The sequence below is a fragment of the Meriones unguiculatus genome, chromosome 2 (genome assembly GCF_030254825.1).
Source record: "Meriones unguiculatus strain TT.TT164.6M chromosome 2, Bangor_MerUng_6.1, whole genome shotgun sequence".
Classification (NCBI taxonomy): Eukaryota; Metazoa; Chordata; class Mammalia; order Rodentia; family Muridae; genus Meriones; species Meriones unguiculatus.
This window is the reverse complement of record NC_083350.1, coordinates 139,629,154-139,655,509: the sequence shown is the minus strand read 5'-3', so window position 1 is coordinate 139,655,509 and position 26,356 is coordinate 139,629,154. Positions and strand designations below refer to the sequence as shown.

General features: G+C 39.7%; 1 protein-coding gene across 6 annotated transcripts in view; it reads left to right on the top strand.

The window, feature by feature from the left end:
* LOC110558588 (EGF-like and EMI domain-containing protein 1) overlaps positions 1 to 26,356 on the top strand; it is a 684,695-nt gene that overhangs the window by 524,568 nt on the left and 133,771 nt on the right. For all 6 annotated transcript variants that reach the window (XR_009590052.1, XM_060378189.1, XM_060378188.1 and 3 more), the window contains exon 7: positions 25,358 to 25,477. Coding sequence is in view for 5 of the 6 variants with exons in the window: in XM_060378189.1 (XP_060234172.1) it covers positions 25,358 to 25,477 (120 nt within the window). In the remaining variant the exon portion in view is untranslated. The remainder of the gene's footprint in view (positions 1 to 25,357; positions 25,478 to 26,356) is intronic.

Sequence of the window (26,356 nt, the reverse complement as noted above, 5' to 3'; positions counted from 1 at the left end):
AAAACCTTCCATTGTCCCTCTTTCTTAACTGTGCATCTGCAGCCATTAACATCATTCCCAAAGTAGCTTCTTTGCTCTTTACAGTTGGCAGGTGTGTGGATTATGGGCTTCCACATCACAGACCACAAAAACGGCCCAGGCCACAGTAGAACCACGGACCTAGATAAAGCCCTTGATGATAGCCCAGACCATAGACATAAACATAGATTCAAGTGCCAGTGCAGGCCACTCACATCAATATGGGCCCTGGCAGCAGCATAGACCACATGCATCTGCGTGCCCTTCAGGGGTAACACAGACTGTGGACATCAGCATAGACTCCCACTGAAATAAGACCTTGGATATACTCTTGACCCTCAGCACCAGCACCAATATGACCGTGGACTCAGGCCAAGGCATAGACCATGGACATCCACCAGAAGGCATTAGGTGGTAACATGGGCCTTGGACCCATTTCCCACCCTCAGCAGTACCACAGTGGAATCATGGACCATAGGTTAATAAAAGCTCCTGCCTTCCTCACTTCTACAAGTTATTGTTGGCCTTGACTGAGGCCAGTGGACAGAGCCTTCTCTTAATTGACCACTGTCTTAATATCTAACAGTTGCATGTCACCCAGTGGCGATCCATCGAGGAGGTCCAATCCAAGGAGTGCAAAGTTCCTCATCTTAGAACTCCATCATTGCCCAGAGGCAGGGTGCTCCTATGGCTGGGTGGCATGTTCATGGGCTGAGTCTACATCTGCAAAAGCTCCAGGCTGCTGCACACACCCCACTCATCCTACTGGGCAACAGCATATTCCACCATTGATCTCAGCCCTTTCTCACACCTATTACCACGTCCACATCTCCAGTTCTGCCTCTCACCACAGTGCTCACATTTGCTCCTCTCTTCCATCTTTCCCACATTTCCATTCTCCATCACACATTGGTTCTTCATACTAGCACCCGGTGGCCTAGGTGACTTCTGCCATCTACACACACTGCACACACACACACACACACACACACACACACACACACACCACTGCCCCTAATAATCCCAGAGTTATGAAATACTTATTTAAGATTTGGCAAATTTTTCAAATATTGAAAAATTGGCCAAAGCTAGCACCCAGGTAAGTGCCCTGGTATTTGATAGGCTTCTTGGGATTCTCCAGTCCTCCCTGCAAAGCAGCCTGCACTTCTTACCTGTCACATTCTACTTCTAACAGTGTTCAGCATCCTTTGATAATTTAAGAAAGTACTTGGACCCTAGATAGACTCTGCAAGAGCAACAGCCTTTAGAAATTATGTGTGTTTTTGCAAGTACATTAAGGACTTGTATTGACATTGCTTTATTAGAACTTCCTGCATATTTATTTTCAGTCTTATTATATCTGGAGATATCTTTTCTACAATAAAGTTATTTCTGGCAGACAGCAAGTTACAGTAGCACTTTGGGAATATTTGAGTATTCTAATGTTTCTCTTGTCTCGCAGACACAACATAATAGACTTTAAATTGTTTTCGTTCATGTATTTGCATTGGGCAGAGTTTAGACAAAAGGCTTTTTGATTTGAAGTTGTTGAGGATTTCATGTGTGGGTGCTGTATGTACCTACTTCCTAGGCAACTCTTAAAATACACTTTTTTCAAGTCATAAGCCCCTCCTTAATTATTGTAGCACACAGGCAAACTCACACACACATATGCAAACGCACACACACAGTACTGACTCTACTTAAATGTTTGTCTAAGTATATGTATTCGGACAATCACTTGGGATTGGGTGACCTAACAGTGGCTCATTCCTGGAAGAGGATGATTGTCTCTATCTTGCCCATTATTTGTATATTATTTGTATGTAGTGCTTTTTTTTTTTTTTTTTTTTTTTTGGTAAGGATGTAACCAAGATTATTTTTAATGAATTTTTTCTTAATTATAGTTTATTCACTTTGAATCCCAGCTGGAGCCCCCTTCCTCTTTCCATCTCGATTCTGCCCTCCTGCCATCATCTCCTCCCATACTCCTCTCCAAATCCACTGATAGGGAAGGTCCTCCTCCCCTTCTCTCTGAACCTAGCCTATCAGGTCTCATCAGGACTGACTGCATTGTCTTCTTCTATGGCCTGGTAAGGCTGCTCTCCACTCAGGGAGAGATGATCAAAGAGACAGCCACTGGGTATATGTCACAGACAGTCCCTGTTCCCCTTACTAGGGTATCCACTTGGACACTGAACTGCCATGGACTACATCTGTGGAGGGATTCTAGGTTATCTCCATGAATGGTCCTTGGTTGGAGTACCCGTCTCAGAAAAGAACTCTGTGGCCAGATTCTGTTGATCTCCTTGTGGCGCTCCTGTTCCCTCCAGGTCTTTCTGTCTCCCCCTTCTTTCATAAGATTCCCTGCACTCTGCCCAATGTTTGGCTATGAATCTCAGCATTTGCTTTGTTACCCTGCTAGGTGGAGTCTTTCAGAGGCCCTCTGTGGTAGGCTCCTGTCCTGTTCCCTGTTTTCTCCCTCTTCCTATGTCTATCCTGTTTGCCTTTCTGAATGAGGATTGAGCATCTTACTCAGGGTCCTCCTTCTAGCACACTTTCTTTTTTTTATTTTTTTAAATTGTAGCTCACCTTCTTTAGGTGTACAGGTTTTCATAGGATTATTCTATATTATATGTCTAGTATCCACTTATAAGTGAGTATATACCCTGTGGGTCTTTCTGTTTCTGGGATACCTCACTCAGGATGATCTTTTCTAGTTCCCACCATTTGCCTGTAAATCTCATGATTTCCTTGTTTTTAATTGCTGAGTAGTATTCCATAGTGTAAATGTACCACAATTTCTGTATCCATTCCTCCATTGAGGGACATCTTGGTTGTTTCCAGTTTCTGGCTATTAAGAATAAAGCTGCTACAAACATGGTTGAACAAATGTCCTTGTTGTGTACTTGAGCCTCTTTTGGATATATGCCTAGGAGTGGTATAGCTGGATCTTTAGGAAGCGCTATTCCTAGTTGTCTGAGAAAGTGCCAGATTGATTTCCAGAGTGGTTGTACAAGATTACATTCCCACAAGCAATGGAGGAGAGTTCACCTTTCTCCACATCCTCTCTAGCATGTGTTGTCACTTGAGTTTTGATCTTAGCCATTCTGATGAGTGTAAAGTGAAATCTCAGGGTCATTTGATTTGTATTTCCCTGATGACTAAGGACATTGAGCATTTCTTTAAGTGTTTCTCTGTCATTTGGTATTCCTCAATTGAGAATGCTCTGTTTAGCTCTCTACCCCATTTTTGAATTGGACAACTTGATTTGTTGCTGTTTAACTTCCTGAATTCTTTATATATTCTAGATATTAGCCCTCTGTCAGATATAGGGTTGGAGAAGATCCTTTCCCAATCTGGAGACAATGACAATCTGTCATTTTGTTCTGATGACAGTGTCCTTTGCATTAAAGAAGATTTTCATTTTCATTAGGTCCCATTTATCCATTGTTGTGCTGTTGGTGTTCTGTTCAGGAAGTTGTCTCCTGTATGAATGAGTTCCAGGCTCTTGCCCACTTTTCTTCTAACAGGTTTAGTGTGTCTGGTTTTATGTTGAGGTCTTTGATCCACTTGGACTTTAGTTTTTTGCAGAGTGATAAATAAGGATCTATTTGCATTTTTCTACAAGTAGACATCCAGTTAGACCAGTACCATTTGTTGAAGATGCTATCTTTTTTCCATTGTATGGATTTGGCTTCTTTGTCAAAAATCAAGTATCCAGAGGTGTATGGGTTTATTTCTGGGTCTTCAATTCGATTCCATTGATCCACCATTCTGTTTCTATGCCAGTACCATGAGGTTTTTATTACTATTGTTCTGTAGTACAGCTTGAGATCAGGGATGGAAATACCTCCAGACAATCAGTTGTTGTACAGGATCGTTTTGGCAATTCTGGTTTTTTTTTTCTTTTTATTTCTTTTTATTTTTTTAACTTTTATTAGTTACACTTTATTCACTTTGTATTCCCCCATTAACCCCTCCACCCTCCCCTCCTAGTTCCACCTTCCCTCCCCCTTCTTCACGCATGTTCCTCCCAAAGTCCACTGATAGGGGAGGTACCCTGTCCTTCCTTCTGATCTTAGTCTATCAAATTTCATCAGGAGTGTTTGCATTGTCATCTTCTGTGGCCTGGTAGGGCTGCTCCCTCCTCAGGGAGAGGTGATCAAAGAGCAGGCCAATCAGTTTATGTCAGAGGCAGTCCCTGTTTCCATTACTATGGAACCCATTACTATGAACTGCCATGGGCTACATCTGTGCAGGGGTTGGTTCTAGGTTATCTCCATGCATGATACTTGGTTGGAGTATGAGTCTCTGGAAAGACCCCTGTGTTCAAATTTTCTGGTTCTGTTGCTCTCCTTCTGGAGTTCCTGTCCTCTCCAGATCTTAGTATTTCCCACTTCTTTTGTAAGATTCAATGCACTTTGCCCAGCAGTTGGCCATAAGTCTCAGCATCTGCTTTGATAGTCTGCAGAGCAGAGTCTTTCAGAGGCCCTCTGTGGCAGGTTCCTAGGTTGTTTCCTGTTTTATTCTTCTTCTGATGTCGATCCTCTTGAGCATTTTAGTCAGAGTCCTCCCTCTTGTTTAGTTTCTTTAGATGTACAGATTTTAATAGGTTTATCCTTTATTATATGTCTATATGAGTGAGTATATACCATGTGTGTCTTTCTGTTTCTGGGACAGCACACTCAGGATGATCCTTTCCAGTTCCTACCATTTATCTGCAGATTTCATGATTTTCTTATTTTTCATTGCTGAGCAATATTCCATTGTGTAGATGTACCACAATTTCTGTATCCATTCTTCAGTTGAGGGGCATCTGGGTTGTTTCCAGCTTCTGTCTATTACAAATAAAGCTGCTACAAACATGGTTAAGCAAATGTCCTTATTGTATACTTGAGCCTCTTTTGGATATATGCCTAGGAGTGGTATGCCTGGATCTTGAGGAGGCATTATTCCTAGTTGTCTGAGAATGCGCCAGATTGCTTTCCAGAGTGGTTGTACAAGTTTACATTCCAACCAGCAGTGGAGGAGGGTTCCCCTTTCTCCACAACCTCTCCAGCATGTGTTGTCACTTGAGTTTTTCATCTTGGCCATTCTGATGGGTGTAAGGTGAAATCTCAGGGTCGTTTTGATTTGCATTTCCCTGATGGCTAGTGAGGTTGAGCATTTCATATGAAGTTGAGAATTGTTCTTTCAAGTTCTGTGAAGAATTGCATTGATATTTTGATAGGAATTGTATTGAATCTGTAGATTGCTTTTGGCAGGATGGCCATTTTCTTTTTTTTTTTTCTGGCATATTTTTTTTATTTTTATTTATTTATTTATTTTTCAATGCAGTTTATTCAGGAACCTTGAACAATCATCTGACCCTGGGGAAAGCCAGCCCACAGCTTAAATAGCCTCTGGGTAGCCAACCCAGGCGTGCCACGTGGGCAATGCAGATAGGTCCACATACATGGAAGCAAGCCAGATCCTCAGCCTTAGCCAAATGTGGAATTGTTCGTGACAGAGAGCACTCACCATCGGGAAGGTGGAAGGCGGAAACCAGCTCCATCTTTAAGGCATAGCATTCAGTAGCTCTCTACAGTTCCCCATTTTTGTTTTAGACGCATCAGGCAAGAGTAGAGGTCTGATCTCTGATATTAGAAATAAATTGGGACTTTGTACCGATGTTCATTTAGGTGTCATCCACCCAAAGAGCATCAGACCCATCCGATACCTTTTTCTCAGAGGCGGGACCTGGGGCATCAACCCGCATGCAACCAGACATCCTCTTCTCTGGGCCCAAAGCGGCTGACCCTGAGTGCAGTGCTTAGCCTCGCATCCTGAGCGTAACATTTTAGCTTTTTATGGTATCCAACCATGCTTGGGGAGAATGTCCTGCTTCAATGGCTGTAAAGGCCTGAATGATCATGGCTGCATCACACTGTTGTGAGACTCTAATCTTGCATATATACCACAGGCAAACCAAGGAGACCAACACCAGAAGGCCTGCTAACGCTCCCATGCCCGCCCATTCCTTCAGATGATTCATGGCTGCAGCAATCCATGATGATAATCCTGTGGCTAGTCCTGCGTCCACTCTGGTAGAATTTACTGTGACAATGGCCACTCTCAGCTGCTCCATCGTAGTATCGAATTCTCCAGTCCAATTACTTAAAATATAGCTCGACAATTGTTTAGACAGATTTGCAGCACAGGAAAAATTCTCATGTTATATGCTAGTGACTCAAAGTCCATAATATTTCCTATAAGCCCACACCTGTTTGTCTATATCCCCCATTTTTATTCATTATTAACCAGATAGAGCCAAGTAATTGTGGTAATGATACTTGCTTTTTTGCCCAATGCTGGAATGCTAGTAAATTTAGGTATGCCCGGGTTACTCGCATGCCTCACTGCGTGCCTGTGCCGTTGATGCCCCTCACGCTATGACTCTCTTCAGACAGAAAAGGGATCTTGGAACTACAGCCACCATTGTTACTACCATCTCATTGGCGGCTGTTGGAGCTACCACCGGGGCATTAGCCATGAGTCATACTGGGCAGACTGCTCAGACCCTGAACAATCATTTAGCCAATGTAGCTCATGCCTTAGTTGTACATAAAGGAATTAATGCTCAACTAAAAGGAAGCTTGATGGTGTTCAATCAGAAGAGTGACCTCGTGCAGGAGCAAATTGATACCCTATGGCAAATCGCTCAACTTGGCTGTCAATGAAAATATGCTGGACTTTGAGTCACTAGCATATAACATGAGAATTTTTCCTGTGCTGCAAATCTGTCTAAACAATTGTCGAGCTATATTTTAAGTAATTGGACTGGAGAATTCGATACTACGATGGAGCAGCTGAGAGTGGCCATTGTCACAGTAAATTCTACCAGAGTGGATGCAGGACTAGCCACAGGATTATCATCATGGATTGCTGCAGCCATGAATCATCTGAAGGAATGGGCGGGCATGGGAGCGTTAGCAGGCCTTCTGGTGTTGGTCTCCTTGGTTTACCTGTGGTATATATGCAAGATTAGAGTCTCACAACAGTGTGATGCAGGATGGCCATTTTCACTGCTAATCCTACTGATCCATGAGCACGGGAGATCTTTCCATCTTCTGATATCTTCTTCAATGTCTTTCTTCAGAGACTTGAAGTTTCTTTTGAACAGGTCTTTCACTTGTTTGGTTAGAGTCACACTAAGGTACTTTATGTTATTAGTGGCTATTGTGAAGGGTGTTGTTTCCCTAATTTCTTTTTCAGCCTTTTTGTCTTTCATGTACAGGAGGGCTACCATTTTTTTTGAGTTAATTTTGTATCCAGCCACTTTGCTGAAGGTATTTTTCAGTTGAAGGAGTTCTCTGGTTGAATATTTAGGGTTTATCTGCTAGTTTAGAGGTACCCTTGATCTGGAGGTCTGCATGCACTCACTTAAAGGTACACTCATTGGCTCCCAGGCCTATTCAGAAAGCACAGAGGACCACCCCCCCCCCCCCCGTTGAGGCAAGGGGAAGTGCAGGAAAGTTGAATATTTGCCTCTCTCAGGCCCTGGAGACGTCCACAGATGACCTGGATCCAAACTGTCCCAGTCACGGGTTGTCCCCTCTCACCCAGGAAGCCTTAATGTTGATGTTCTGGCTTCAGCTGCCCTTCCACTCACCCATTTTGGAGTTTCGGATCTTGTGCTCCTCTGATAAGGTGTGTGCTGGTCGCTGCCATCTTGGACCCCTGTAAGTAACTCTTCATCTAGGGGTAGAGCCTTATGAAATATCCGCTGACCATGTTGGCATGTCAACTGGTATTGTGGGCAGGTCTTCCTTAGGCAAGCACATTTTTGTGATTTAATGGCTACCTTTCCTGTCATATATAAAAGAGATGATTTTATAGCAGACATCCTGGTTGTCTGGCTCTTACAATCTTTCTGCCCCTTCTTCCTTGATAATCCTTGTGCCTTCAGCATAGAGTTTGTACTGTAAATGAGTCAATCTGGGTTGGATACTACATGTTCAGTTGTTCTGTGCATTTAGACCTACTGTGAATTTCTGTAATGGTCTCAATCTTCTGTAACAGGAAGCTTCTATGAGAGGTAAATGAGATATAGTTATCTGCTGGAAAAAAAAAAAGGTAAGTATTTTGAATACTGTTAAGAATTATACTGGTTTAGGAAAGAAGTGTTTGCTTACAGGGTCTCACCAGCCACGAGTAGTTGGCTGGGTTTATAGCCTCAAACATGAAATCTCTCATATTGAGAGGATCTTAAGGACTGTTTCGAAAACTGTTTGTCATCCTCATAATACAACTGTCATGACTGTACATGTGGGACTATCTTTCCATGCTAGTCATTGCTGTGGTTCATATGCTTTACAGCTGAGTAGGACTATTGATTGCTTTCCTCCATTGGTAGCCTGCATAGCTCCTTTGAATACTATGAGAACTGTCTCTCAGAGAGGAGGCATCCAGCCAGTTTCAGCTTGAGTCTGATGTCTAAAGTGAGTGGTAGCTTTAGCAATAGGGTCTTATCTTCAAGTTATGGGAGGCAACCAAGGATTTAATATGAACTGAATAATTAGCATTCGTCCCATCAGTTCTCTCAGTCTTGAAATAGACCAATCTTGTTGAGTTCTCTCAAAATCACTCTTACATATATCTTTTCAATCACCTACCAGTATGCACCATTTGTTACATATCTCAGAACAGCGGAATTCATTTTTTCCTGTTGGGCATTCCAAGAAGGCTCTTGGGGTTATGTTGTGCACAGCCAGTGTCAAACAGCTGGTCCCAGTTTCCCATTGCCACTCTCCTTAGCCTCTTGCCTTCACACATACACAGGCACATGTACCTACACAGAGATGCCATGCAGCAAAATTAAAAACAAAAACCTGAAACCTGTTTTTCTTTTCTCTTTGGTAACAATAGTAATTCAACGTGGCTCAGTGACTTGAAGGATGTTAAAATTTGACTTTGGATTTAGCACTGTCACCCACTGTGATATTAAGCAATTATTTAAGCTAATTAGTTCTATATTTTTCACCTGTAATTTGAGGATAATGATAGTACTGTGCCATAACTTGTAAGTGAAGGTTAAATAAAATAATGCTTATAAAAGTTTACTTGCCTGAATCCTGATCAATTGCTAGAAGTAAAGTATGGTTTTGGTGAAAGGGTAGCAAACCTTTCAGGATTAGAATCAAGGTATATTCAAATCACCAAGTCTCATATTCAAGACACATATGCAGGAACCATTGTGACCCTCCCCACTCTCTCCTTCATGGTTACCAATGTCTCTGTGCTGGCTCTTAGGAATAAGCTCCATGCACTCTTTCTTTCCTCAACTTCACCCATCTCCTAGGAATAGACACACTGTTTGTCCTTTGGGTTGTGGTTCTTCATTTATCCATTGATGTCAATATCTTACTTGGTCTGTCTCTGATCGCTTATCTCATGAACTCTCCTTCATCTTAGCATGCCTCTGTTTGCAAGATGTTGGTAATGAATCCACGTTTGTAGCCCTTGGGTGAAAGCCCATGCTGCGTGGTGATATACAGGAGGAGTGCTACAAACATTATTTTGCAGATTTGGCATGGATATGTAACCACAAACACACAGAGAAGCCATGTCTACCTACTCAAGACTTTCATGACTTACACACAAGGCATAAAAGAAGCAAAGTGCAAGCTGGGAAGAGTTAGGGTCTCAGCAGAAATGGTATGGAAATAAAAGGCATTAAACGTAACTGCAATGCAATCTATAGAAGCATAAAACCATCAAAATGAAAAAGGGAGAAAGTACTGCTGGTGGTGGTGCATGCCTTCTATCCCACCACTCAGAAGGCAGAGGCAAGCAGAGCTTTGTGAGTTCAAAGCCATCCTGTTCTACAGAGAAAGTTCCAGGAGATCCAGGGCTCTACAGAGAATGCCTGTCTTGGAAAGCCAAACACACACACACACACACACACACACACACACACACACAAAGAAAGAAAAGAAAAAAAAGGGGGCAAGTAAAATAAACTATAAAATAAAAACAAAACAAAACAATAGCAACCAACCACCAACAACAAAAGAAACAAACTAACCAAGAAAGTGGAGTGAAGAACCATGGTATGAAAGCTACATTACCCAGCGCAACAGTTTCTACGGCCACCAGCCTTTTACTTTGTAGTGGGGGATTATTCATTGCATTGTCTACTTAGTTTCCTTCCCTGTGATAGAGAGATTGAAATCATTTGTTCTTCAGTAAATTATTTAAGTAAGGAATGCATTCATAGCACCTAGGACAGGATGTGAAAGTTCTTTTTCTTCAACTTTACTCATAACCTCCTAAATACTTAAATATATTGTGAATTTTCATATCATTAATGGTGTTGTGCATGAAATATAATATAAAATTTGCATTCCTGATACTAGCTTATTGTGCTTTTGACCATTTTTTATATAACCATCTTTCCTTGTGCTAATAATTCCATCATTTATATGCCACATGCTATAGTAGGTACTTTATATACATTACTTTACTAATATTATATTTCACTTTATATACTTACTTCACTATTTTTGACAATAATTGTTATAGAAATTCTGTGGTATATATTCCTTGTTAACGATAAATCCTTGCTTAGAAGAAATCTTTATCAATTTTTCTTTCTTACTGCATCTGTTAGTGCTTTATAAAGCAAATAGCCTCTAATGATGTCAAAGAATATGACATTTGACTAGTAGATGTCATGTTAGGGTTGGCAACTTTTATGATGAAAATTGGATCTCTGGCTAAAGTATGCTGCAGGGTTTAGATGGTGAATTGCTGCTGCTGGAGTATGGACCAGACATGAATGCTAAGCACTATGTCTTCAGTTTGTAACCCAGGAATAACTACTTCAACAGGTAGAATGAAGAGTAATCTTAGGAAGATATGACTACCTTCAACCTTCAGTCCAAGTCAAGTCTCAGGTTATGGCAATCAATAGTCTTACTGTTCTATGAGACAAAGCCCACTTTTGGTCTCACTCAGATCCTCATGAGGGTTTCATATGTGAACACCTGCCTGAGCCTTATAATGGTCAAGATGCAAGTTGGTTTATACACGCTTTAACCTGAGTGTGCAGTTCATTGAGTTTGTGGTAGTCCCAAAGTTTCCTCTGTGCAGGTTTCTTGCATTTTATCTAGAACTAGATGAAAGATATCCACAACAGTGTTCAAGAAATAAACCTTGGCTCTCTAAGGGACTTGAAATGATAAAGTGAACACTTGAAATAAATATTGATAATAAGCAAAACTTGAAAGGAAAATCTAAAGCTCAGTGTAGAGTGTTCTGTCTCTCTTAAAGAGCATGCACAAAATGATTGCTTTATCTCTGTTTGGCTCTGAGGACTTCTTTCTGCAGGCTTGGAATAGCCAGTGAGGATTTCCCCCAGATGGAAAAATCTGCTTGCTATCTTTATTTCTCTTCATGTTGTTTAACCTCCCATTTTCTTCATGCAAGGTGTAGATTTTAAAACCTATCTCATTCTGGGAACTGGTGTTGGAGATAATTCATGATTTATACCTCCAAATCTGGAGATTTATGACCTCAAGAAGCCCATGAATTGACAGAAAGACAAGTGTATGAGGAGAAAGTACAGACGGTGCTTAGCATTCACCACCATTGTATGGTAGCTCAGTGGTAAAGCTGGGTACAGTGTTTTAAAGAAACTGGAAGGTGAGCATATAAGATAGCCCATAGATACTCAAGGAAGGATTTAAGAGAAGATGACAGCTACAGCAAGTTTTAAATGAGAATTGGGAATTAGTCCAAGAAGAGAGCTTACAATTGTAAATATCTTACATCTTTCAATTTGTTAAGCATATATTTTAGAAGGGTGATTAGATCTTTCTATAACTGCTTATCCTCTAGGATTGTATCATATACCTGTAATATGCCTTATGTTGCAATATGCATAACAATTTAATTTTATTGTAGACATATGCCGGAGCATTTTCAGTCCTAATTTGTACAGGTATCCCCGAAGTAGCCATAACTTCTAATAAAAGTATAATTACAGAATCAGCCTTTTCAGAACTTAAAGCAATTTCCCATTGAAATCCTGAATATCTACCTATGATATGGTATATGTACTTTACATTTCCAAACTCTTCAAAATGACTCACATCCATTTTCCAAATTTCATTTCTTTGGGTACCTTTTGGGTTACTTCCTGCAGGTAATGGAGTTTAGTTATTCAAAGAACAATTAGGACATTTCCTTGTAATCTCCTTGGCTAGTTACCAAGTGATAGAAAAATCTTTCTTCAAACTTTTGCTGTTAACATGGTGGTTTTTGTTTTTTGTTGTTGTTGTTCTTTTTTTAATTCTGAAGCTTCCAGCACATTCCCTATTAACAATTGATCAATTTCATTATTACCTTTGTACTAGGGGGCCTAGTAGAACTGTAAGGGATCTGATATGTGTAATCTACAATGGATGAAGTCTATTTCTAATTATTTGTTGAAGTTGAATTATCTGCAAAAAGTTCAGCAGTTTCAATATGTAAAAACAACCTTTTCTGCCTATTGAAAGTAAGTAACTATATTAAGAGATTCATGAAAATCATGTAATACCATAAAAATGGCATAGAATTCTAATTTTTGAACTGAATCATAAGGGCTCTGAGCTACTTTACTTACTTTTCCTGACTTATAGCCTGCCTTTCCTGATTTATTTGTATCAGTATAGAATGTAGGGGCTCCAGAAATTTCTGTCTCTTTTACTATAAGAGGGAGAAGCCAATTACTTCTTTTTATAAATTAAAATCTCTTGCTTTTGGGATATTTGTTGTTAATCTCTCCCAAATTTACTGCAAGCTGTTGCCAGTGTTCATTTTCTGTCCATAATGAGGCAATTTCAGCATTAGTAAAGGGTACCACAAAATTTTCTGGGTCTATTCCTGCTAATTTCAGCTAAGTCTCAGTTTTCCTTTCAAAATCAATTCAGAAACATTTTCTACATAGGACTTTAGTTTTTGACTTTGCTAGTGGGTAAAAAAATTAATCATCTTAATAATCTATATTTTCTCTGAATAAGAATTTCTGTGTGAAAATGAGTAGAATGCAAAATAATAAAAATACCATCTAGCTTTGGATCCAAGGGATCCTCATGTGAATCCCGTAATTTCATTTCTACCAGAGCTAATTCTCTTTCAGCCTTAGCTGATTTAGTTATTCTATGGCCCTACCTTCCTCTTTCTACCATTTTCACCATTGTAAATGAGGGCCAGCTTCTAATATTGCTATTGCCAAATATTTTCAGTTTTGGGGGGGATAATGATGTTCTGAGTTGCCCATGATTTTATTATCTGCTTCATATATCATGAATGCAAGCCACAAGAAACAACTGCTTCCAAAAACCTCCTCAAATATAATATGTCTGTAGGATTCAATTTAAATTCATTATAACCTTGGGTGTGCCTATTGTTTCCTGGTAGGTCTTGTATAGTAACTGGATAAACCAAGGTTGGTTTCATGACAACCTTAGGCCACCCCCTTTCAGTTTCAATATGCATTGCATGGTAGGTGCTTTCCTAAAATCCTCTGTGTGAGAATTTTCCTTATTTTCATTTATGGATCTTTCTAAGACTTGTCTAAATTCCTTTGTCTGTGTCTGAATATTTTTCTTATCCTCATTTATAGGTCTTTCTAAGGCTTGTCTAAACTCCTCTGCCTGTGTTTGAATATTTTTTTCAGTCTTATTTATAAGTCCCTCCAATTTTCCTTCTAAGGCTTATCAGTCCTCTTTTTCTTTGAGTACAGAAAGCCATTATGGCTGTTGAGAATAAATATAAAATACCAAAGTAATAATAATCATACTCAATATTGAGCCAATTTTAGTTAAGTTATTTAGCTTTCATCTACTGCTTCTTTTTCCAACCCCTCTATAATAGCACTAAACAGCATCCTAAAACCTTCTATTATGATACTTCCCAAACTTAACTCTCTTCTTGAGGACTTCTCAGATAACTTTCCAAATTTGGTGCCTTCTCAGTTTGTCTGCAGCTGGAGTGATCTCTCTGTCTCTTCATCTTGCCACTCATTGGAGCTCCAAAATGTTGTTATAAAGAAAGGAACAAATCCCAAACACTCAATTTTACCAATAAAGACTCAAGAACCAGATGTTGGGGCAAAAATGTATTAGCTCAGATAGGCAGAGAAAGCACCCAGCCAACATCCCAGAAAGAAAAAGCCAAAAGCCCTTTTTTCTTCTCCATGTTTTCTTTTTTTGTTGTTTGTTTGTTTTTTGTTTTTTGTTTTTTGTACTTCACTCTTTTTTTTTTTTTTCAATGCAGTTTATTCAGGAACATTGAACAATCCTCGGACCCCGGGGAAAGCCAGCCCACAGCTTAAATAGCCTCTGGGTAGCCAACCCAGGCGTGCCACGGGGGCAATGCAGATAGGTCCACATACATGGAAGCAAGCCAGATCCTCGGCCTTAGCCAAATGTGGAGTTGTTCGTGACAGAGAGCACTCACCATCGGGAAGGTGGAAGGCGGAAACCAGCTCCATCTTTAAGGCATAGCATTCCGCAGCTCTCTACAGTTCCCCCTTTTTGTTTTAGACGCATCAGGCAAGAGTAGAGGTCTGATCTCTGATATTAGAAATAAATTGGGACTTTGTACTGATGTTCATTTAGGTGTCATCCACCCAAAGAGCATCAGACCCGTCCGATACCTTTTTCTCAGAGGCGGGACCTGGGGCATCAACCCGCATGCAATCAGACATGCTCTTCTCTGGGTCCAAAGCGGCTGACCCTGAGTGCAGTGCTTAGCCTCGCATCCTGAGCGTATCATTTTAGCTTTTTATGGTATCCAACCATGCTTGGGGAGAATGTCCTGCTTCAATGGCTGTAAAGGCCTGAATGATCATGGCTGCATCACACTGTTGTGAGACTCTAATCTTGCATATATACCACAGGCAAACCAAGGAGACCAACACCAGAAGGCCTGCTAACACTCCCATGCCCGCCCATTCCTTCAGATGATTCATGGCTGCAGCAATCCATGTTGATAATCCTGTGGCTAGTCCTGCGTCCACTCCGGTAGAATTTACTGTGACAATGGCCACTCTCAGCTGCTCCATCGTAGTATAGAATTCTCCAGTCCAATTACCTAAAATATAGCTCGACAATTGTTTAGACAGATTTGCAGCGCAGGAAAAATTCTCATGTTGTATGCTAGTGACACAAAGTCCAGCATACTTTCATTGACAGCCAGGTTGAGCGATTTGCCATAGGGTATCAATTTGCTCCTGCAAGAGGTCAATCCTCTGATTGAACACCATCAAGCTTCTCAGTGTTCCTCTTTTTTGCTTAATCCCTGTCTTGCTCTGCCTCCTGACCTAGGGTTGACTTTATTTAGCTCTTGTATTAAAGATGTGTGCTAGAGCTGAGTCACACTAGAAGGACTTGTTTATAGTAAACAGAATGTTCTTGGATTCAAAGTATATGTTAGGGCTGAACTTGTCCACAACTAGAAACAAGTTTTTGCAGTTCACAATCTTGAACTTTACAGTGAACTCAAATATCCTGCAACAGTTTCTATTTTTGAATTTTTGCTGGTGATGGTTTTACATGTTGTACCTGAAGCCAGTTACAGTGAAACCAGCTTGGCATCCCAGCCAATGTGAGCTGATCTGGAAGCTTATGTTCACAAAAAGCAATTTAGCACTGGTCCAAACTGTATCTTGGATCCAAAGTGTACGAGCATCTGAGACTGTAGAGACCAGTCTGGATTGAGATACACTGGGGGTGTAGGGCTAATAAGCCTGGACTATGATTTATGAGATGATCTGAGCCTCCCATATGTTTTACCCAGAGAATTTAGAAATAGGTCTGATGTCTAAAGTTTTTGATGCTGATCTTTGGTATGGGATTAGCTATCTTAGATCAGTGAAATCTGTATCCCTGAGAGGCAAACGAAAGATTAAAGCCACAGTACCCACTTTAGCCTTGGGTATAGTCTGAAGTCTTTATCTGGGATGCCAGTTTGAACCTGCAGAGGGATTGACTTGGTACCTGGTTTTACCAGGGTAACCCTGGTGTCAGTGTCTGTTGTGGCATTGTAGGCTCAGTTCACTCACCTTCCTCCATGTAGAAGACATCTCTACATACTGTGCTGTTGATGCTTGTATGAACAGTAACACAGGAAATGGAAAACCATCTTTCCTCTGCTCTTCAGTGTAGCTCCTCTTATTTCTTCCCCAAAGCTATAACCTGTCAGTTGGATTTTATATCTGTTTTGAGGATATTTTCACAGGTGGATAGTTCATCAGACTGATATTCCATGAGACAAGTACAAGAAAATCCCTCTGTACTATCTTTCTGGCATTGCTGATGTTTTAAAATCTAATAGTTTGCATCTTATGTTTGTGAAAAGCTTATTATAGCCTTTATGACAAATATTCCAACCAAGGTTGTTCAAGACAAATTATAGTATTAAAATTTATTACCTTAAATGACAGTTAAAATAATGTTTTTGTGAATCTTTGATAATAGGTTTATTCAATTTACCTTTTTATTTTCATTCTCAAAGTAATGTTAGAAGTGAAAAAGAAGCAGTGATTTCTTCTGAATATTCAATATACTAAATGTATATAAGGCTAAGGGACAACCAAGATATTTACAAATACAAAGTCAATGAAAGAGAAAAAAACTGCTACTGAAGGATTATAGTATTGAAATAAACCATTTTATTCATAAATCACATATATTTTTAATATATAATAAAAGGATCATCAAGGAAACAATGAAAGGAGCTGAGAACTTTACCGAGAACTTTACCTAAATACCCACTGCATCTCTACTTAGAACTCGGCAGTGTCTGCTAATCAGTGAACACCAAGCTCCCTAAATCTACATGATGAGTTACACTGCCTTGTATTGTTTATAAGATTCCTTTTTCTTGTTGAACCCTGTTTTGTTTTAGATGTGTTTTGGGTACATTCCCAAAAAAAGCTATGTTCTGGATCATGGTCATTAGTATGGTGAGAATGTGAAGGGGTAAAGCCTTTAAGAAATAGAGACTAACTTATAGACTAACCAGAAATCACTAGAAATAAGTTGGGTGGGGTGAGGGATACAGCTATTTTCAGAGAAGGAGCAATATCTAGAAGGAGAAAGGGAGGGAGGGAGGAGGGGAACAAGGGATAAAGGGAGGGAGAGAGAGAAAGAAAGAGTATGATTTAATGAAGAGAGATAGATTAATATTTAGGTTTTTCTGCGTCCTCTCTTGTCATTAGACCTCCTCTGTCATTGTGATGCCATGCCCCATGAGCCTTCCCCACTCATTAATAGCTGAATCAATAAAACAAATCAATCTCTACATGTTGAACCTTCAAAACAATGAAGCAAATAAAAGCCATCTCTTTCTGCAACACTCAAATTTAGAGATGTTGAAAGAGTAACAGAGAAGGTCAGTGTCAACCTGCTTAATCTTGTCCTATCTCATTATCTAAAGATCTCTACCCTGAATTTTCCCTTTCTACCGCATTTCCTCCTGATATACTCTGAGGCACTATCCTGTTTATTTCCTTTAAAATTGTCAAAGTAACCTGTGATCATTTTTACTAAAATATATATTGCATAAAGATGGGAAGAGGGTTCCATTCATTGCTGTGTATCTGAAGCCAGCTACATTGCATCTACTAAGCAGAAGCCAAGGCAATATTCCACATTTTTCTACCAAAAGATGAACTAGTACCTGCAGCCAAATATTCTAGTGCTTCATTCTTGTTTACAAAAACTTGTTTGTTATAGCTTCTGTACAGATCTTAGATAGATGACTATATTATGTGTTGTAAGCCAAATGCTTGCCTTTAACTAATTTTACTCTATTTAAAGTGATAGAATGCATACTGCTATTGATTCCATAAAATTACACAGATAACACAGAGAGAATAGGATAAGAAGCAAATTGTGATGTCAAGCATCATTGCCCATATTTACTCCATGAAAAATTCAGATGCCAAGACTAGAAATGGGTGAGAGATTAAGGGTTCGGATCCCATCACCCAAATGGTGACATACATGTAACTCAAATTCCAGAAGTTCCAGTTCCTTCTTCTGGACTCCATGGGCACAGTATGCACATGTGCATACTCATATAAAAACACATTTTTTTCTGTCTTAGCTCTTTCCTATTGCTGTGAGAAAATGGCCAAGGAAACTTAGAAATTGGGCTTATGGTTTCCTGTGTGTTACAGTCCATGGTACCAGAGCAAAGACATGGCAGCAAGAAAGCCTGAGAGCTCACATCTTTATGTGGAAATAGAAGGCCTCTAAGAGAGAGGGAGAGAGAGAAAGAGAGAGAGAGAGAGAGAGAGAGAGAGAGAGAGAGAGAGAGAGAGAGAGAAACACTGGGAATGGTGTCAGTCTTTTGAAACCTCAAAGCCTACCCCAGTGAAACACTTCCTCAAATAATTTTTTCCAAACAACTGGGACTATTCAAGCACATGAGCCTATGAGGCCCAGTCTTATTCAAGTCACCACAATCCACTCCCTGACCCCCATAGTCTTGTGGTCATATCATTATGCAAAATACATTTAGTCCAACCTCAAAAGTCATTTTAGAGTCTGAACAATTTTAAAGTACAAAGTCTTTTCTAAGATTCAAAGTAATCTCTCTCTCTCTCTGTGTGTGTGTCTTTCTCTGTCTCTGTTTGTCTCTCTCTTTCTCTCTAAGGTTTTTAGAGACAGGGTTTCTCTGTGTAGCCCTGCCTGTCCTGGAACTTACTCTGTTGACCAGGCTGGCCTCAAATTCACAGAGATCCTCTGCCTCCCAAGTAGTGGTGTGAAAGGCATGTGCCACCACCACACGAACCTTGAGGTAAGCTCTTAACTATAAATCTTATAAAAAAATCACATGCAAATTACATATTTCTAACATTCAACAACACAGGGTATACATCATCATTCCAAACAGGAGTTAGTGTAGCATAGTGAGGAAATAACTGTGCAAAAGTAAAGCCCAAACCTAGCAGAGCAAACCTCATATCCTGTAACTCCTTATATGATGTCAAAGGGCTTAGATTGCTTCCCCCTGCCAGCTTTGCTGACTGAAGCACCCTCCTCTCTTGGGAAGGTTCTACTTTCAATGTGCTGCTCTCCCTGGCACACATCTTGTGGCTCTGGCATTTCCAACATCTTGGGGTTCCCAACACAATTCTCCACCTTACACAGTGGCCTCTTAACCACTCACATCTTCATGCAGGTACCCTGCCACACATTGTCAGGACTCAGGGTCCCTCCTTAAATACGGAGTAAGATTCTACAACCCCTTTACTCACATATTCTGCATGGCTCTAAAGCCAGAACCATGTGGATGACACTGCCAAGTTTGACCACTTGTTTGGGTTAAACCTTGACCTTCCAGTGTCATACTTTCAACAGCTTTCATTTCTTGTTGTTGCTAGAAACAGAAAATTTCTTAAGTCTTTTCCTTTTACAGCTTGGAATCTGAGCTGAGTGGGGTCTTGTTCTGTGGGCATCCCTCCATCTCCATCAGGCCTCTCCTTAATCTCCTTGTCTCTTTTGGCTCAAGCCTTGGCTTCAACATTTAAATTTCCCGATGCTCTTTTGTTCTTCAACTCTACATTCTGTATTTCTTTTGCCCTATTTATTTCATTGCTCTTGGTTACCCAAGCACTGTCAGATGCAGTTGCCAACATTGCCCTAGCAGATCTTGTAGGTAGAACACGATTGTAGGTCAAAGGGTTTGTGGCTCATTTGGTGGTCATGTTTCTCTTTTTGTAGCATGCAGAGTACCCTCCTGTACTGAAGATGCTAGAAAGCAAGAGTGAAGCCTCTGTGTAGGCACCAGATTGTCATCTCAAAGTTCAATGAGTTGTGTAGTTATTGTCTTCAGCAATGGAAACTTACTCTCACTTACTCTCGGTTAATTGAGAGCAACCTGTTTTCTCAGCAACAGCCTAAGGTGTTTGGGATTTCCTAGGAGACTCATTTGGCCAACAACTCAATTAGATATAATCCAATCTCAGTAAGGAAAACGTTGCTGACAAGAGATAGCCAGTTGAGACTGTCTTCCCCATTATTTGACAATTTGATTTAGCTCACCTTCATATATGTATATATTTTAGGAAGTTTCAAATAACTCAATGGCTAAGATCATGAAAGAAAATAATATCTCATGCTGGTGAGGATGAGAAATAAAGGGAACACTCATCCATTGCTGGTGGGAGTTCAGACTCATAAAGCCACTATAGAAATCAGTGTAGCAGTTTTCTCAGAAAAATGGGACTCGATCAATCTCAAGATCCATCGATACCACTCTTGTGCATATACCCAAAGGAGGCTTCAACCTAACACTTGCTCAACCATGCTCTTTGCTACTTTATTAATAGTAGTCAGAAACTGTAGACAACCTAGATACCTCTCAACATAAAAATGCATTAAAAGTGAGGTATATTTATGCAGTGGAGTATTACTCAGCTGGAAAACAAGACAGCGTAGAATTCACAAGCAAATGTATAAAACTAGAAAAAAAATGATCCTAAGTGAAGGGGTATCCCAGACACAAAAAGACAAATATTATATTTATTCATTTATATATGACTATTAGCTGTGAAGACAATGATGACCAAATTACAATCCATAGAACTACAGATGGTAGGTATAATTTAAGGGTCTAGAGAGAACAGATAGATCTCATTAGGAAAGTGAAATAGACTAGATAATTGTGGTTGGGGTGAGGGGCTGTAATGAGAAGATCAAGTGGGGAGAGGAAATGGGTTGTAGGAGGGAATATAAAAAGAAACAGCTAAAATTAAGGGGCATTTGAGAGGTAATACAGAAGCCTAATATTGTTCATTACTTTGCAATTTAGCCCCAGGTAAATTCTTAGGACAAAGGTAGAAAGCAGCCACAGTTTTTTTTTTTTTGTTTTGTTTTGTTTTGTTTTTTTTTTTTTTTTTTTTGCCAAAATATCACAAAAATGCTCTTTAGACCAATTGTTAATATTTTTTTCCTCTGAATTCTCTGAGACACATCTCCATAGTCCATATAATTTTCAACATTACTGTACCTTCAAGTTCCTACTAGGGTTAGTTTTCATGAAGGGGTATTGATTAAGTCCTAACTAGCCCAGAGCAGTATGCTTGGATCATAGGTCACCTTCACATTTAACCTTATAAAAACACAGTTCTAGGTGTCACCTAGAACTGCACATGAAAATTGTATTGCAGGTGTTTATTTGTTGTGTGGATGTGGGTGCAAACATCGTGTTTTGCGTGTACAAGCCACTGCATATGTATGGAGGTCAGGGAATTGCCTATAGGAGCCGGTTCTCTCATTCCAGCACATGGGGCTCAGGGATGGAAGTCGGGTGATCATGCTTGGCAGCAAGTGCTTTGACTCTTTGAGCCATCTCTGCAGCATAGAGAAGTGAACATTTTTTGTTTCCATTTAGTGTATGAGGATTATAGGTACATTGTCATCTTGCTAAGCCTTGAAAATGTCAGTAAAGATGTGATATGGATTTTCTTTGTCTTTGCTAATTTGAACCAATATTCTGTGACTGTATGTTTATAGTATTATCCGGGTATCTTCTGGATCCTGAAGGAGTTGAGAGCCACCACACTTCAACATTTTTTTAACATTGGGATTTTTTGGGGGATTGATGTGATTTACCAACAAAGACATTATATTCTAACAATTTATTGAGGAAAAAAATTGAATTTGGTAACAACTTTGGAAGCTGAAATGGAGTTTGAAAATTTCCCATGGCTTCTTAAATCAGTTTCAGTACATTTTATTTAATTGTTTTGGGAGGTTTTTGCTTGTTTCATACAAACTTGTCAGGCATATGTGTATAAATTGTTTGTCATTTTCTATTGTTTACCGTGCTTTAACTTCAGCTAGCTTAATTAGAGTGCTAAGAAGTTACTCATCTTTTGAAAAAAAATACTTCATTGTTATGTGTGTTTTTTAAAAATTTCATTATCAGAGCTATTTTTCTACGTATTTTGGGTCAACCTTCTTTAGTTTTTGAAATTTCTAAATGTTAGTGTTGACTTTGATATAAATACTTAAAGCTTCCAGATTCTCTAAACACTGCCTCAGTTTTCTCCTGTTCATTTCAAGGATATTTTGAATTATTTAAAAATATTTGCCTTGGGCTGGGAATGGCACAGTGGGGAAGTGCTTACTGACTAAACATGACGTCCTGAGCTTGGATGCCTAAAACCCATGGAACCATGCTAGAAGTGGAACAGACAAGTAGAAAAAACTCCATGGAAATTTCATGATTTCCTCCTTTTTGATTGCTGAGTAGTATTCCATTGTATAAAAATACCACCATTTCTGTACCCATTCCACCGTTGATGGATATCTGGGTTGTTTCCAGGTTCTGGCTATTACAAATAGAGCTGCTATAAACATGGTTGAGCAAGTGTCCTTTTTGTGTACTTGAACAAACTTTGGGTATATACCTAGCAGTGGTATAGCTGGGTCTGGAGGAAGCACTATTCCTATTTGTCTTAGAAAGCGCCAGATAGCTTTCCAGAGTGGTTGTACCAGTTTACATTCCCACCAGCAGTGGAGCAGGGTTCCCCTTTCTCCACAACCTCTCCAGCATGTGTTATCGCTTGAGTTTTTCATCTTGGCCATTCTGATGGGTGTAAGGTGATATCTCAGGGTCGTTTTGATTTGCATTTCCCTGATGGCTAATGAGGATGAGCATTTCTTTAAGTGTTTTTCTGCCATTCGATATTCCTCTGTCGAGAATTCTCTGTTTAGCTCTGTTCCCCATTTTTTGATTGGATTACTTGGATTGCTGCTTTTCAGCTTCTTTAGTTCTTTGTATATACTGGATATTAGTCCTCTGTCAGATAAAGGGTTAGTGAAGTTCTTTCCCAATCTGTAGGCAGTCGTTTTGTTTTGATGACGGTATCCTTTGCTTTACAGAAACTTTTCAGTTTCATGAGGTCCCATTTATTGATTGTTGCTCTTAGAGCCTGTGCTGTTGGTGTTATGTTCAGGAAGTTGTCTCCTGTGCCAATGAGTTCTAGGCTGTTCCCCACTTTTTTTTTCCATGGTGGGATCTAGAAAAGATCATTTTGAGTGAAATATCCCAGAAGGAGAAAGACAAACACGGGATATACTCACTTATATAGACCTATAAGATATGATAAACATAATGAAATCTATACACCTAAAAAAGATAATCAATTGAGCGGACATGGGGTAAGATGATCAATCCTCGTTTAGAAAGACAGATGGGATGTGCATTGAACGTATGACAGGAGTCTACTGAGCGCATCTGAAAGACTCTAACTAGCAGTGTTTTCAAAGCAAAGACTCATGACCAAACCTTTGGCAGAGTACAGGGAATCATAAGAAAGAAGGGGAGTTAGTCTGATGGGGAAAGGATAGGAGCTCCACAAGGACCAAATGTATCTGGGCACAGGGTCTTTTCCGAGACTGACATTCAACCAAGGACCATGTATGGATATAACCTAGAACCTCCACTCAGATGTAGCCTGTGGTAGCTCAGTAACCAATTGGTTTCCCAAAGTGAGGGGAACAGGGACTATTTCTAACAGGAACTCGATGACTGGCTCTTTGGTCTCCCCACCCCCGAAGGGAGGAGCAGTCCTGTTAGGCCACAGAGGAGGGCTTTGCAGCCAGTCCTGAAGATACCTGATAAAACAGGATCAGATGAATGGGGAGGAGGTCCCCCCATCAGTGGACTTGGAAAGGGGCACGGTGGAGATGAGGGAGGGAGGGAGGGAGGGACTGGGAGGGAATGAGGGATCGGGACACGGCTGGGATACAGAGTTAATAAAATGTAACTGATAAAAAAAAATAAAAAAAAAAATAAAAAACTCCAATGTAGTGATTTCATATCCATGGATGTTCTATTTTAACTCAGGTCATGGTCTGCCATTTTCAGTGCCCCGTGTGCACTGTGAGTGCTACTGAAGGAGTGACAAACGTTAGTCAGTTGGTGGAACATCATAATTAAGTTTTGGCTCCATAATTCTTAATGTCTTATCACCGTGTCTCAATTTACCTTATTATTTTGGGTGCTGAGGACAAACTGTGAATACTTATGAAACTCTAGATGTATGCTGTGGAGGCCATTGGTCACTGAATGGCACCTCAGCTCAACTCTGTGACTTTGGCTTATAAATTGCAGTCATAGGAATATCCAAGTCTCCAACTATTCCTATGAATTTCTTTGCTTCACCTATATATATATATATATATATATATATATATATACATTTTAAATATATATATATATAGATATGTATTTAAAAAATGGATACATTCTTTAAAAAGCCAACTTGGCAGTCCCATAGTAGAAACATGTAGTCTGAACAGCCCTGTGTCTAATGAAGGAACTGTATCAATATTCATTGTTTTTCAAAACATAACTCCCCAAGGCAAATTCAACTAAGTACTTTAAGAACTTAGAACAAGTTCTTGTGTTTTTCAGATAGTATAAGCATACACAGTACCCTTGAACATGTGAAGTTGGCATTACTCCCTTCTAAAGCCAAGAAAAGAAATTACTAGACATGAAAGCTACAGAATAAATGAACATTCCTCAAATTCAAAAGTCCTTAAGATATATAAGTAAATGTCACTGGACAGTTTCTAAAAATAATAGTCTGGGACCAGTAATTGTTCTTAAACAACCAAGGATGTTAAAACATTTGAAAGTCAATTAGTAGAAAGTGTTGTGGTACATGGCTGTAACCCTGGCATTCTGAAGTGAGAGTTGGGGGGTCAAGTTGGGTTCAGGGCCAGCCTGGGTTGCATACAAAGCGACTGTTTCTTAAAGGAAGAAAAGAAGAAATCCCCATCCCCACCAGCTGGAGTTGGGATCCTCCCTGTCTTTCCATTTGCCTTTTTCTGACACAGTGGGTCATGACCAGATGTCAGAGGGAATCTAAAGAAAGAAAGAGTTGATCTAACAATGGTCTTAGCATTTAAAGGCATTGAACAGTGGGTAGAGAAACAGATACAGAACAGAGTCATCCAAAAGAAAATTTGTTGGTTCCCCTGTATATTGGAGGGCAGGCGATATGACCTTTGAAACAGAGATATTAAGCAAAGTCCTTTGTGACCTTGATCTCTATAGTTGTTTTTCTCAGAATCAGGGTTCAGATCACAAAGCAGAAATGCATTGGTTAAATATGTTCCACAGGAAAGTGGGAAAGACTCTTCTGGAATCCTTGACCATCTTTAAGTAGGAAATGGAGACTCTAATATCTTACTGACTTTTCTTTGTCCAGCCTTCCACTCTGCACATCTTTCTAAACTGAATGAATTGCAAACTATCACCACTTCATTGCTTTCAGAGACAGACCCCTGTGCCGGTGGGAATGGATGTGAGCACCTATGTCAGAGTGAGAATGGCATGGCCAGGTGTGCCTGCCACGCTGGGTACCAGCTGTCTGAAGACAAAAAGACCTGCGAAGGTAGGAAGCTGAAGCTGATGTCTTAATTGGGTAATTGTTTGAAATTCTATCGTAGTCAGATTGAACAGTTGGAGCAGGTAGGAGAAAAGGTATTTTTATTTATGCTAAAAAGAAGCACTTTAATTCTTGACTTGATCACTATGAAAATTATTTTATAATGCTATGAAAAATCTCAGTGAAATTCTTATGTATTGTAAAAAATGGCCTACTGTGCTTTCAGAAGTCATGCTTTTTGTTTTCTTTTTTTAAAAAATGAAATCTAGAATTAATATTTAAAATCTCTCCATAACCACATAGGGAGTTTTTGATTATAGACTACAGAGGTGGGGTAACCTTTGAAAAGCAAGCATGTGCAAATTAGGCTCTCAGAACTTAGGAATAATTAAAATGAGAAGAGAAAGAAACCCTGTAAACACGAGGTTACACATTTCTGTTTCCAGAAATAGCAAAGCAGACACACTTCAGTTCAAAGATGAAAGGGCTAAATTATTTCATGACTGGCACCAATGGAGGATGAAGGAATTCCTGTGGGACAGTCTTTGTTTTAATAACTTCTGAGAAACCACAGAAACCTTCCTTTTTGTAATAACATTTTCAGAAAATGAGAAACAGTTTATTTGGGTTAATTATGAAAACAACAAAAAGTTCCTTGACTTACAGGACTGATAAACATTTTGAGAAATTGAAAAAAAAAAAACTAGACACAAAAATCAGTGTGAAACTTTGGAAAAAAAACAAAAACAAAAACAGGGGCTGGTGAATTGGCTCAACTGGTACAAGCACTTAAAGCCAAGCCTCAAAACCCGAGTTCAAAGCCCCCAAATCTGTATGACAGAAGAAGAGAACCAAATGCTACTTTCTGTCCTCTGACCTACACTT